Source organism: Squalius cephalus (assembly GCF_949319135.1).
Source record: "Squalius cephalus genome assembly, chromosome: 15".
In the NCBI taxonomy this organism is placed as follows: Eukaryota; Metazoa; Chordata; class Actinopteri; order Cypriniformes; family Leuciscidae; genus Squalius; species Squalius cephalus.
The window spans coordinates 13,341,121-13,355,815 of NC_137136.1; the positions used below are offsets into that span (position 1 = coordinate 13,341,121).

General features: G+C 37.6%; 1 protein-coding gene across 5 annotated transcripts; it reads left to right on the plus strand.

The window, feature by feature from the left end:
* The first annotated feature begins 1,745 nt into the window (after positions 1 to 1,745).
* Positions 1,746 to 10,251, plus strand: LOC307172854 (gamma-aminobutyric acid type B receptor subunit 2). Of its 5 annotated transcripts, none has more exons than XM_079895531.1 (19): positions 1,746 to 2,050; positions 3,088 to 3,225; positions 3,349 to 3,519; positions 3,604 to 3,705; positions 3,899 to 3,964; positions 4,860 to 5,048; positions 5,175 to 5,417; positions 5,614 to 5,674; positions 5,761 to 5,838; positions 5,992 to 6,142; positions 6,264 to 6,396; positions 6,557 to 6,664; positions 6,798 to 6,929; positions 7,456 to 7,566; positions 7,662 to 7,886; positions 8,011 to 8,244; positions 8,664 to 8,760; positions 9,423 to 9,501; positions 9,652 to 10,251. In XM_079895531.1, exons 1-19 carry the CDS (start codon positions 1,790 to 1,792, stop codon positions 9,806 to 9,808), a joined length of 2,736 nt encoding a protein of 911 aa, XP_079751657.1. In that variant the 5' UTR covers positions 1,746 to 1,789; the 3' UTR covers positions 9,809 to 10,251. The 5 variants fall into 5 exon arrangements, with proteins under 5 accessions (XP_079751657.1, XP_079751658.1, XP_079751660.1 ...); XM_079895532.1 differs by having other exon boundaries at positions 1,756 to 2,050; positions 9,423 to 9,533; XM_079895534.1 differs by lacking the exon at positions 6,798 to 6,929 and having other exon boundaries at positions 1,756 to 2,050; positions 9,423 to 9,533.
* Positions 10,252 to 14,695: the final 4,444 nt, after the last annotated feature.

The window sequence follows — 14,695 nt, forward strand, 5'->3', positions numbered from 1 at the left end:
TTACCATAGCTATTCTGGATTTGTCAGGGTTTGGGTAGGTGGAAGTAGCGAGGACTCAAGTGCAGAACAATGGGTTTTTATTAATAAAAATAAAAACAAAATACAAACAAAAACCCCAAGGGGGGGAAAACATGAAAAAAAAACAAAAAACAGGAGGAACACACAAGGGCAAATATACGACGACAAACCAACACAGGGAGACTAAATAGGGAGAGAAAACAAAGAATGTAACGAGGGAGGACAGGTGGGGCAAATTAATAATCAGGTAACAAGTTGGGCGGGGTTAGACAATCCGAAACACATGACAATCCGTGTGCTCACATCAAACATGACAAACACATGAGCACATGGCCAGCAAACACAATCAGCAGCCATGTGCCCCAACAAAACAAGACATGAACAAGCAGCTAATGAGAACGTGTTCAAACAAAACATGACAACATGAAAGCACAGCCAGTGCTAACAAGCTGCCTGCTACACAGACAAGACAAAACACGACATGAAAGCACATGAAACAAGGCAGACAAGACAAAACAAGAGTGTCAGGGCTCTGTCACAAAACCAAGAAATAGACTAGACAGAAGTGACAGAACCCTGACAGGATTATTGTGAAATAAAACAAGCAATGAAAAATTGAAATAAACATTAACTGAAATAAAATAGAATATATACAAAATATTTGTTAGTGTAACTTGATGTACTAAAAATAACTAAAACAAACAAATAAAAATAAGTAAAAACTATATAGAAATTATTTTAAAAATGAAAGACTAACAAAAATGATAAAAACACAACAAAATTACTAAAACTTTAAAAATAAAAAAAGTGAAAACTAATTACAAATATGAATTAAAAAAAAAGTTTTATATACAACTGGGTGACCAATTAAAGTAATGTGTATGTGTATAGAGTGTCTGAATTCTAAAATAATGTTGTGTGTTTAAAGTATTAATGGTGTATGATAAATTATTCATATTTATTCTTTTGATTATTGTCTTTTATTCATTATTTCTTTTTATGAATCTTATTAATATTTTCTTTATGAATTCTAGTTATTGATAGCTATACTTACTGATATGTTTGATTATTCTCAAATGTAAGATCTTGTGTGTCTCTTCTGTGCTGTATAACATTGAGGGGCTCATTGACCTGGTGTATTTTCTATCAGAATTGATTATGTGATGTACCTTGGCATCAAAATATGTCTGTTTCCATCTCTGCAAACATGAGATATAAGATCTGTGATATTCTCTTAAAGGTCTTAAAACCACAATTGCTTATTAAGTTATTCAGTGTGCCTTAAGCACTATGGTGACCTAATCAGACCCGGTCTTGAATTCATTAAATGGTTGCAAGTACTTATCGTGAAACTTATTTACTATTACAGTTTTAATATTTGCTTGATTAATTTGTTTGTCTTTATAATTTTATTTTATTTATAAGGATATCAATATATTTGATATCCTTATTCAAATTTGCCTGATCTATATTTGCCAAGTTTTAAGAGTTTTATATCAGCCCACCTAAAGACTCAAAGACACCACTTTAGTGCAATTGGTTTTTACCTTATTGTTCATATTAAAAGGTTCAAACAGCCTGTGTAGTGGGCATTAGGAGAAACCTGTGTGTCCTGAGACTTGTGTGGTGGCGTTTCCTCCTCTTTCTGAGGATTTAGTGTAGCAGCAGATGTCCAAAGTCAGTCCTTATCCCTTTATCCCTGTGGATGGTTGAGAGCTTGAGAGAGACAACAGACGAGGCTTTAGAAAATGCTAAGAAGCTGTGTGAGTTCATGTTTACTGAGAGGATGGAATACTGGTGGAACTTGTTGAATGTTCTCACTTTCTGGGAACTGGCTCAGGTGCCATTGTGCTATTGCCTGGTGCGACACAAGCTACCAGTTTTATGGATTCTGCCAGTCAGCGGAGATCCAGCGAGGGGCAACATTACGGCAGAGGTTCTTCCTGCTGTTGAACTAGCATTGAGTCATTTGAGAGAGCAGCCGTCTCCTCTAGGCAACTACGAGCTTCAGTTTCACCTCACAGACTCGGAGGTAATACAACATACCCTCTTCTATTTCTCAATTGATTTTGATGGTGGAGCCAAAAGAAGCTCAGAAACTACTAATGAACTCTCAAATGTTAAAGGGATAGTTGATTTAAAAATTACAATTCTGACATCATTAGCTAGGCCTATTGTCGTTCCAAACCAAAACTGACTTTCTATCTATAAAGTCTTTATCTTTTAAATTTATAAATACCTAACAGATATATTTTGGAAAATGTCTTTGGAACAATATCTTCTTTTGTGTTTCACAGAAGAAAGGAAGTCTTATAGATTTGGAATTAGGCTACATGAGGGTGGGTAAATTAGGACATAATTTTCATGCTTGGGCAAACTCTTTAAATTCTCTCTGATAGCATTTTTACTGTATCAGTTCATTTAAAAATAAATATAGAAATGATTCATTTCTGCTACAGTTAGAGTTGGGAGTCTGTCTATAAATAATTGTTATTGTCCTGCAAACAGCCTGTGTTGCTGAAGCTAATGCCACTGTTCATAAGGATGAACTTTAAAAATGTAAGAAATTACTTGACTTAAATTAAAAGTCTCTCCGTATTTTTATTTTTATTTTTGTTAATTATCTTTGCTTCTAAAGATAATGTACAGTGAAAATCACACACACTACTAATCTGCCATGATCCTTACCATAGATGACCAGATGACTGCCATTGCATGTTGTACAATTGTGTTAGCTGGTTAAATCGTAGAAACCAAACCAAATATGATTATCAGTGCATTTTCTGCTGCATTCCCAGCAAAAAAATAAATAAACCTTTCTTGTTATCTAATGGCATGTATATACTGATAAAATTGTTGCTTTAATAATTGGATAAGCAAGGTAAAAGACATCCAAATTTGTAGTGTTGTTAAAACCCATTGTACATGGTAATCACATGATACCACTAGCCTTTCCTCTGACCGCTCAAATAAGCCTGGTTCAAATGTATACAAAAAATAAACCTACACTACATTTTGCTGATCATCTTGACTGTGTCTGTATTACACTTGCACTCTTTCTGCTTTTAGTGTGATAACGGCAAAGCACTCAAAGCATTTTTTGACACCATATTCAATGGCCCCAAACCTATCATGATCTTTGGAGGGGTGTGTTCTTCAGTGACGTCCATCCTAGCCCAATCACTGGAGGGTTTCAACCTTGTGCAGGTACTCAATCAATCAATCAATCTGATTATCCCCACTTCCATGGAATTTGTAATGATAAACTCAAATACTTGAGAGACGTTGGTGTTTTATTTAAATTTGTCCAATTACTTCTTTGTTTCCCAGCTGTCATTTGAGGTAACGGCACCTTCACTGGCCAACAAAAGAAGATTTCCAAACTTCTTCCGTACTGTGCCATCAGACAGCGCAGTTAATGTGGCGCTGGTGAGGTTTCTCAGGCAGTATGGATGGAGTAGAGTTGGTACATTGACCCAGCGTGAGCAGAAGTTCACAGAGGTAATATACTTACTAATCTGGGAAAATATGAAACATATGGGGCTTGATAGAAGGTGAACTGAAAACTCGTATTCTCTCGAAAAGGTACAGAGAGACTTAAGCAGGCATCTGGAGGTGGCTAACATCCAACTAGCAGAGGCGGAGAGCTTCTCTGAAGTCCCCTGCGATTGTGTGAAAAAACTAAAGGTGTGTATTTGCGGGTCTGGTTTCCTCACACACATTCTATCAACTATGAACTTGTCTCAATACTTATCTGTATTGGGTGCATCACTAGTTGCACAAAAGCTAAAAAGAGGTTATTTTTTATAATACACATCCACAAATCACATTCCATAATGTATATTTATCTGTAGACATTTAGAAAGCTTTTTCTTTACAGGACAATGATGTGAGAATAGTGATTGCTCATTTTGATGTGAGCTTAGCTGCCAAAGTCTTCTGCTGTGTAAGTATATCCCAGCCATACATTCTTGAAAAAAGGATTCTTTATTGACATTGATGGTTCCATGAAGAACCTTTAACATCCATGGAATGTTTCAATCACACAAACGCTTCTTTATAGTTCAGGGGGCGTATTACAGAAACTTTCTATCTTAAGTCTTAAATTAAGATCTGACAAGTTAATTTAGGATTTTTCACATTCACATTTTAAAATATAAAAAGTCGATTGCTAACAAGTGGCTAAATGAGACTACAGAGGTTGTTGGGGACATTAAACACGCCGAAATCATGCCGAAAAGGGAAACTCATCTACACATTAGTCCGTCAAAATTTAAAGCAAGTAATTAACTGCCAAAGAAAAGAAAGCTTCTGTTAAGAAAAAATAGTCCATTATAATTTCCAATGAATCAGCCTATAGAAACAAGACAAACACTGTAACTGTAAAAGTAATACTGCAGTCCTCTGAGGTAATTTTCATTACAATTGATGTAAGTGAGAAGCAAGATGGAAAGTTGCACTTGTATGAAGCGAGAGCAAGATACCAACACAAGCAATGTATCCGACTGTGTCCTGCAGTAATACAAACCACGCTTTACTCATTACGCGTACTACTACAAGTTATGCTCCCTACAACTCAACAGCCCATTTGCAAATGACCCATCACCTGGATTCACTAATGTCATCAATATTACCTCTCTTTTCTTGTAGTTTCTTCACTTTCCTGTCTTTTTTATCTTCTCTATCACCATGTGAAGTGAAAGTAACAGTAGCAGTTGGTAACCCGTATGAGCAGATGCAGTGTTGAATGATGCCACATATTATAGGAAATCTCTGACTGCTGAATTCCACGATTGACCAGTCAGAATTAGATTTATTAGACATAATAAATTGTGTCACAGGTTTATAATCTCAGCATGTATGGCCAAAAGTACCAGTGGATTCTGCCAGACTGGACCCAAGGCAGCTGGTGGACTAACACTGACTCCACCAACTGCACAGCTAAAAACATACTGACTGCCATAGAGGGATCCATCAGTGCAGATATCGAGACTCTTAGCTCCAGACACATCAGAGGGATCTCTGGTAGGGTATGTTTGCATTTAACTGCTATCATCATCTTTGTTTGAGGTAATGAACAGTTGTTGTAAACATTATGACATTGTTTTATAGGGATTGTTTTGTTTGTTTTCCATATCTATACTGATTCTACTCAGACACCTCAGGAGTACGAGAAGGAGTATGATGAAAGGCGATGGCTGAAGGGTCTGGGTGCAAGCAAGTTTCATGGCTTTGCTTATGATGGTACATGGGTAATTGCCAAAGTTTTAACGAGAGTCATGGAGACTGTGAGGTACAGAGAGAAATACAGCATCCATCGCAACTTTACTGTCACTGACCAAGAAGTGGGACAAATGATTCTGGAGGCCATGGACAAGATCAACTTCTTTGGTGTGACAGTGTGTACAACGTTTCAAAATTCTATCTATCTATCTATCTATCTATCTATCTATCTATCTATCTATCTATCTATCTATCTATCTATCTATCTATCTATCTATCTATCTATCTATCTATCTATCTATCTATCTATCTATCTATCTATCTATCTATCTATCTAAAAAAAAGTTGACTTTTTATGTTATTGTTATTCAGGGTCACATTATGTTCCAAAAAGGTGAAAGAATGGCCAGTGTGAAGTTTGCACAGTATCAAGGTACAGATCAATTTATTTGAGTCTTCAAAGCTTTCTTCACATTGTCTTTTTATTATTCTTGACAGCACATTTTTCTTACTCCATAGATGGAAAAGCTGTCGATATTGAAAAATATAGTGCCATTACAGACGAACTAGAGTTCATCAGTCCAATCCGATTTCAAAGTAAGACTATGAAAAAGAAAATATGGAGTTTGATGTTGTGCATACAGATATTTTTATATATCTCACTTACATGCTAAAAAGTTTGTTGATGGAATTTCGGTGATATCATAAATATCTGTCCTGAAATAAAGCACATGCATTTGTCTTCTACAGGGGATAAACCCACAAAGGACCGAACCCATGTATACCCTCAGAGGAAACGCATCAGTATATTACTTTACAGTGTTGTGGCATTTCTAACTTTCTTAGGAATTTTTACAGCTTGCAGTCTCCTAGTCTTCAGTGTGAAATACTACAATCATTGGTAAGACATGTGTTAGGTTAATGATCATGAATGTGTATTTATCCATTCATTCAACAGCACTAAAAGCATTTCTTTGAAACCATGGTTATACGTCTGTTTTCTCTTCTTTTGTCTTTCACAGGGCCATTAGCATGTCAACACCTTTTATGAACACTTTAATCATTCTTGGCGCTGTGTTGTCTTATTCCTCCATCTTCTTCATAGGATTGGATGGGTCTTATGTTTCTGATAGATTATTTGAAGTTTCTTGCACTGTAAGTCCTCATGCCATCAGAATATTGTTACAGTTGTTTTTTGGTTAGCACTTTTTATGAAGACATAATTAAAAGACATAATAATGAGATCTGCTGTGGGTTTATATGTGTCTAAATACAAAATATTCTACATAATAATGATCTGTGGCATTATTCACAGGTACAAATATCATGTCTATCTATTGGATGTACAGCATCGTTTGCGGCCATGTTTGTGAAAACTTGGAAAATTCATTCATTATTCAAAAACCACAGCATGGAAAAAAAGGTAAGAAAGATTTACAGTTTGTGCTTACTATATAAAAAGAATGGCTATATATTGTTTGAAAATAATTTATTTCAATTATTAAGGGTTACAGTGTGTTCTTCCTGTCAGTCTTTAATTAAATTTTTTTTATTAGCTACCCCAGCCCACAAAGGACTATGGGCTAGTTCTCCTGGTTATGTTGCTTTTGTTGATTGACCTGAGTTTATTAATTTGTCTGCACATTTTGGATCCTTTGAGGAGAACAGTGAAGGAGTATCGTACAGAGGTGAGCACTAAGCAGAACCTAATTTTCCAAACCTGCCAAAAACATTTGGACATACTAAAAGCCGGCATGAAATGGAAGTTGCGATAGTCTTTTCTTCCCTATTGTGACCTATATCTGAGTGAAACGACGGGAGTGTAGGGCGGGACTTGATTTCATCCATCGGAAATTTTTATTGGATGTTGTGGTTTGCTATTGCTGTGATCTCATTTGAGTGACTGTTTGTCCTGCCAAAAGGTGGAGAAGTTGTTTTGATTAAAGTTATAAAAAATAATGATGTGCACGGATAAATCATTTATAATAAATATTGCAATATTCCGTAAAATTATATTTCATTGTCACTTTAAAGCAAGCTTTCTCAAAGAAATAGTTCACCCAAAAATGAAAATCTATCATCATTTAATCCAAATCCATATGACGTCTTTCTTTTTTTGGAACACAAAATGGGAAGAGACTGCATCTGTTATCATTTTCTTTTTTTGACCTTTAAATTTTCATGCTTATCAGTCTTTTTCTCTTTTTGTTTTAGGCTGACCCTCATGGGCAAGATTTTTTCATTCAGCCCTTTTCAGAGCGATGTGAAAACACAAACATGGTTTTTTGGATGGCTGCATTCTATGTTTATAAGGGGATACTCCTGGTATGAGATTAGATTAAAAACATGTCGTACAGTGATTCCTTAGATAGCAATAATGAAACCGGTGACAAAAGAACATGTCTCTGTTTCCTATCCAGCTGAGTACCTGTTTCCTGGCTTGGACCACACGACACGTGAACATCCCTGCCATAAATGACAGCAGGGTTATCCGATTCAGTGTCTTTGTGTCAGTCCCAGTGATTCTGATTGGTACATGTGCATCCATGCTGTGGCAGGATCACCCAAATGTGCAGTTCTGCATTGTGACCCTTGTGATCATCACATGCTGCTGCAGCACTCTGTGTATGGTGTTTCTTCCAAAGGTATGAGATGCATATTAGCTGCAATTCTCATTTTTAATCATTTATGATTTTTATTTTAGCAATTGTCATTTGTGACATTGTTTTGAACTCCAGCCGATAGCTGATACCCATATATATTTTACAGATTATCATCATAAGGATGGGTCCTGATCCTGCATTCTTGTCAAGGAGGTTCCACCTCACGCAGTGGCATAGCGAATTACAAAAGGAGAGTGAACAAGACAGTGATGTTAGGAACATTATGGAGCAGGACGACACAGGAGCATCTGACTTTGTGACTGACGTGACGCAGAACATCTCGCTAAGCCTGGACATTCTACTGTCGGAAAACCTAAACCTCAGTCGGCACATTAATGAAGTGAGAAGCTTTCAGCATTTACATTTATTTACTTTGCAGATTGCTTTATAACCATGAAAAGAAGGCAAAGTCAGTGAGTATTAAATGTCAATCCAACCAAACATACTTGAATAATTATCCAAAAGAGGTCAAATTAGACAAACCAGGCAAACATCTAATAATAATAAGCAAAATAATTACGCACAGTTTTACCTCTGGTGGTCACAGTGACTTACAAGAACTCGCATATAGTGCATTGTTACAGTTTTTCTCCAGAAAGCAATAACACCATCAAGAAGGGATGACAAACCCAGGAGGTTCACAAGTACAACTTAGAGGACGTGTTAGGACATGTTCAGTCAGAAGTTTTGGGATGGATGAAGTGCCTTTAGAATCATTTGTATGTTGTTGTTGTTTTAATTTATTGTGATTTCCTACAGCTGGATGCTGAGCTGGAGGATTTGACCAGGCATCTAAATGAACCGAGTCCTTGCGTTATGGAGAATGTCGTCATCAGAAGTTTTGTGCACAAAGCAGGTATAGAAGAATGTATTGAGCGAGCGCACCTGTGTACAGATGCAGCAAACACAGTCTTTATGGACTGATGGTTTAAAGGGATAGTTCAACCCAAAAGGAAAATTCTGATTTTCTTATCATTTACTCACCCTCAAGTTGTTCAAACCTGTTTGAATTTCTTCATTCTGCTGAATGCAAAATAACCCCATTTACTTTCATAGTATGAAAAAAAAAAAATGCTATGGAAGTCAGTGGGGCCCAATAATTGTTTGCATTCTTCAAAATATCTTCTTTTGTGTTCAGCAGAAGAAAGAAATTCATACAGCAACTTTTGACAGAATTAAAATTTTGGGGTGAATTACCACTTTAAGGCACTCAAATGCAGAACACGTTGGTGTCCCATGATTTTTAAAAAGTATTAAGAAGTTATTAACTATTATCTAACAAAAAATGAACCTGCATGAAAAGAAGTTGATTTTAATCGCATAAAATATCTTCTACTATCTGTGTTCACTGTATCATCAAACTTAAGATATTATTTAAAGATTTTTGTATTTTTGTTCCCATTTTGTGAATTCTTAGGGATTTAGCATCATTCAGCGCATTGCTTTGAACTCCAGCTGATAGTTGATATAAAAGTTTGCCTTTTATGAAAATATCTCAATGTTATTATGTCTTTTTAGTCAAGGAGAAATGTCTGACTCTCCCCGAAAGCTCCAAATGCAACAGGAATCTGCTGGAAGACATCAACTCCCCTGAACAGTGGGTTTCATGTCTCTATCAATCCTTTAAAAGTAAACTGGAATTTGAATGCAATGTTCTGCAATATCCTTAAGCTGTTTTTTTTTAAGAAAAAAAAAATGTCCGGAAAATTCCAGATCACTTCATTTAATGGATGTGTTGCTTCCACAGCATTCAGCGCAGGCTCTCTCTGCAGTTACCCATTCTGCACCTTGCCTACCTGCCCTCAATTGGAGGAGTGGACACCAGTCCTCTAAATAGCCCTTCTGACAACCCTCAGCATTCATTGATGCCGAGGACATATGGAGTGTTGGTGACAGGACTGTGATTTCCCCACATACACTTGCATGAACAGTAGGTTCATATTTTGTACACAGACATGGAGACAAAAATGCATGCATTGATAATGTAAGCATATTTCAAAATTACTTAAATATATTGTATATATGTAGTACATCTACCTGTGACGTAACTCAAATTTAAATGTTAAATATTTTAAAACGTGGATTATTTTTAAGTTTACAAATAAAGCTTCAACTAAATGACTATTCTATTTTAAGAACATAATAGGCATGCAGTAATTGGTTCAGAGAAGATATGATGATACAGGCTATTTAAAAGAAAACATAATGATCACAATTAGCAACTGCAGGAAATGTTGTTCCATTTGATTGCTGTTTAGGGAGTAGCCATTGTTTCTACAACTAAAGTTTAAAAAATGTTCCACTAAAAATCAACAAACCAATGTTTTGAATAAATATATGAAACCTTAGCTCTTCTTGTGTGTGTATTTCTGCAAACAAAACATATGTACAAAGATTAAATATCACACTGTAACCTCACATAGCTTAAATATAACATGGTATGCCAAGACGATGGCATCCACTATCGGCCAACCTCTGCCAGTCACAGATAGCAGATACCTTCCCATCGTCCATCTTGTTGCCGTTCTTGCTAATCTCATAACCAAATAGCTTGACAGAAGATTGATGGAAGAGACACTTTTCTGCCTTCAGAAACAGGTGAAATTCATGTAAGCGTTGGAGGAGCGATGTTCGGCTATTGTCCGAAAGTACACCATGATGTCATCGATGTAGACTAGTACAAACTCGTGGAGGTACTCCTGGAGCACCTAGTGCAAGAAATCCTGAAATAAGGAGGGGGCGATGACCAGGCCATACAGCATCACGCAGTACTCATAGTGGCCAGTAGGGGTCACAAAACCAGTCTTCCACTCGTCCCCCTCACGTATCCGGATCAGGTTATAAGCACTCCGGAGGTCCATATTAGTGAAAATAGAGGCACCACAGAGTTGTTCCAGATCTGCTGGGACGAGGGGAAGTGGATAACAGAATTTTGCTGTGATTTTGTTAAGGGCCTGGTATTTGATGCAAGCCTCTGTCCTTCTTAGCCACAAAAAAAAGAAACTTGAGGCAGCAGGAGAAGTAGATGGTCAGATGTATCCTTGATCGAGGGCCTCCTGAATGTACTCCTCCATGGCCTTCTGTTCACTGGCTCACCCAGTATGATGTCAATGGCGCAGTCCCATGCCAGGTCTCTGTGGTGGTAACTGGGGTGTAACACTCAGGAATGTTTACAGACTGCTGTTTAACCAGGCTTTCAATGGAAGTGGAATTCAAAGGAATGGACTTGACAGGTGGAGACATGTTAAGAGGTAGGTCCAGAAAGCAGGACTGACCATGGGACGACGACATCCATCGGTGAAGAAGCGGAGGTGGAAGCAGCAACGTGGTGTGGGGGTGCTTTGTGAGTGCTCTTCTTAGTGCATGAATGATCTCCTGAAATGGGTCTGGTTGAATGGTTATATCAAATGGATTTATCAGTCTCTTATCTTTGCAAGTGGATTTGGAGATCGTGATGGCTGGATCCAGGATGATGGAAGTACACACACCTTAGTTGCTACTGGTAGGGGAGATCCAAGATGAGTGACTGTGAATGTTGCCCTGGGAACGTGACGATAGTGATGTTGGTGTAAAGGTGGAGCCTGGTGAGTTATTGACAGGTGCATTATAGCTACAATTGCCAACAAATATGACAGTTCACAAGTTCAAACTACAAATAATCAGATTGAGTAAAGGCTCGGCCAATACCCCCTCTTACTAAAAATACAAAATCGATCAATTAAATTTTACAATCAGTTAAAATCAGTTAACCCCCAGACATATCATCACAAAGCCCTAACATACCAGGAGCTGAAACCAGAAAAGAGTCCTCTCAGCCAGCTGGTCCTGAGGCTCTCTGCAGTAACAAGTACTCAACAGCCTCGGGACAGCAACGCCAGCTCAAGCAGACCAAACCAAATTATCAACAAGCAGAAAGAAAAATATATTGAATACTGGAAAGAAATGAGCAAAACACAAAGTAAAGTACAATGTTATCTGACCCTAAAAAGAGAATTCACACTGGCAAATTACCTGAGTACAATAAAATGTCCTAAAATGTAAGCTTAGCGTTAAGTTCTGCCAGGAAGACTCAATCAGCGCGTTATGTATTGCAACACATTCTCATACCTAAGGCGTCACTTTTTGTCACTTTCAACCATGCTTCAATATCTGACGCTCAAAGCACCCTTTAGCGTCCATATGTGACGCTTCGGTTATGGGTAGGTTTAGGCGTCATGTAACTGACGCTTTCGGAAGCGTCAATATCTGACGCTCAAAGCACCCTTTAGCGTCAATATGTGACGCTTCGGTTGGGTAGGTTTAGGTCTGTGGTAGGGTTATGCGTCTCATATGGACGCTAAAGGGTGCTTTGAGCGTCAGATATTGAAGCATGGTTGAAAGTGACGCCTTGGTAACTCACTTCTAACCAATCATGTGTTAACACTCTCAGTATAAAAGAAGGGTACTTACATCCGTCTGAGTTCGCAGATACTGACGGCGCCAATTACCTCCATCCTCCCCAACCTCCTCCAAGATGGTCCTTTCCCTCCATCCTCCCCACCACCACCAGGATGGTCCCTTCCTTTACCTCCAGGGGGTCGGCTGCGCCCCTGCCTTCATCTTCAGACGGGATTTGCAGATTCCGTTACCCTCGCATTGCTTGCTAAGGACGGGGCCTACGCCAAAGACTTTATAAGATTTATGCTTGCTGAGCTATTAATAAATGTACACTTGTTATATCATTTTATCTCCCGAGTCTTTCTGGTAGAACTAAGAAAAATGTTGACAACATACAGACTGAGTGAACACAGCCTGGCCATAGAGAAGGGTCGCCACAGACAGAGCTGGCTCCCACAAGAGGAGAGACTCTGCTCCCAGTGTGACAGGGGACAGGTCGAGACAGAGCTGCACTTTCTAACCTCATGCCCCAAATATAATACACTAAGACAAAAACACTTTGCAAACATTTCCCAAATATACCCTGAATTGAATCCATATCAGACACACAGAAACTCTAATATGTACTGGGAGAAATGCCCAAATGTGAGATCATTGCTGCAAAATATGTCTCTTCATGCCATGAAATGAGGACAACCAGTGGAACCTCAGATGGATAAATAATTGTATATTTTGATTGTTTGATATTTTAGTAATTTTTTTTTTTTTTTTTTTACATTTGATACTGATTTCTTTTCTTCTTTTTATTTTTTTATTTTTGTATAAATGTATTCATGCATTTGTTTACTGATTAATTTTGATTATTTGTTCATTGCCTATGTAATGGCCAATGCTTTGGCAATACTGTACAAGTCATGCCAATAAAGCTAATTTGAATTGTAAAGAGTATGCGTTCTTGGCGTGGTGTCCGAGGGAGGGTTCTGAGCTCGGAATTTGGCCCAAACCTGGAGTACTCCTCCCTTATACCTGACTTGGATAGGTACCAGCTGAAAGTATAGACCTCCTCAAGTGCTGACTGGGTAGATAATTTAAACATGTTCCTCCTAAACTTTGTAAATAAAACACCATTTTAGGAGATTAATGCTTTACCTCAAAACTCACTTTAAGCACAGTGAGTGTTTGTAATAGTTAGTTTAGTTGATAAAGTTTTAAATATGGATATTTTTCTTACACGAACGCATCGCTTCACTTCAGAAGGCCTTTATTAACCCCCCGGAACCGTTTCGAGCACTTTTATTAGGGATAGACAGGATTTGATGGACTTCCAAAAAAATATACCCATTGACTTCCATTATAAAGCTTGGAAGAGTTATTTTAATATAACTCTGATTGTATTCGGCTGAAAGAATAATGTCATATACACCTAGGATGGCTTCAGGGTGAGTAAATCATGGGCTAATTTCCATTTTTGGGTGAACTATCGCTTTAAGGTCGACTCCAACCAAAACCAGTTGGTCAATGTGCACTTAATGATTGTGTTTCACCGTATAACCTCACATACCTTAAAATTTTGCAATAAGTGACAGAAATCAGTCAAAATGTGTATTTTTTTATTTACCAAACTTACAAGACAGTACACAAGCCAAAAGCATGAAAAATAACAATCAGTGGATGTGAGCAGCATATTGTACCATGTTACATAAGACAGGGCATGACAGGATGTGAATGACATGACTGAATGCCAGGATGTGGTTTCTCATCACGTTAAGACTTCTGAAAAACAAATGTAATTTGTGGTGCGGTTGGATGTGCTGCAAACAGTTTTTTACATTGTCTTTGTTGCATTTTAAATGTGAGGTTTGTGAACATTAAATGCGAACATTAAACATTACATTAATTTTTTTTGCAAGATCTGAAAATTTTGTTTTTGTTTTTATTTATTGCTGTTCTGATGCAACTCTGATTTCATCCTCTATTAATGATGATAGTTCAGGAGGGGGGATTGAACGTTGAGGATCCACCATTTCCACTTGTTCAGCTTCAGGTTCTTCGGTTCCTGCTTGTTGGCGGCACCTCTTACATCCAAGTATAAACAAAGGCAAAGAGCTCAGACCCAGCATGACCAGTGCCACTATCTGAAGTGAAAATTTGTGTATACCATTTGAAGCATATGACAAAATATTTGTAAAATATATACAAATAATATGCAAAATTCATCTTCATCCACATCATACAGAATTGAATCACCCAATGATTCCCTCACCTGAGAAGTATTTCGAAAGCGAAAAAATGTAATTTGCTTTTCAGTGATGTTGTCACGATCGATGAAAGGCTGACACCACGTTGTTGAAGCGGATATATCGGTGTGAACCGTAAGTCCTTCCCATGAGGTTTTTGCACAGGCAAAGTATTGT

Excerpts from the sequence above, each read along its gene's own strand:
- LOC307172854 (XM_079895531.1), top strand. The coding sequence starts at position 1,790 with ATGTTTACTGAGAGGATGGAATACTGGTGGAACTTGTTGAATGTTCTC. Across the intron at positions 5,049-5,174 it reads TCAGAGGGATCTCTGGTAGG|ACACCTCAGGAGTACGAGAA; the intron begins GTATGTTTGCAT and ends GATTCTACTCAG. Across the intron at positions 7,567-7,661 it reads TTTATAAGGGGATACTCCTG|CTGAGTACCTGTTTCCTGGC; the intron begins GTATGAGATTAG and ends TTTCCTATCCAG.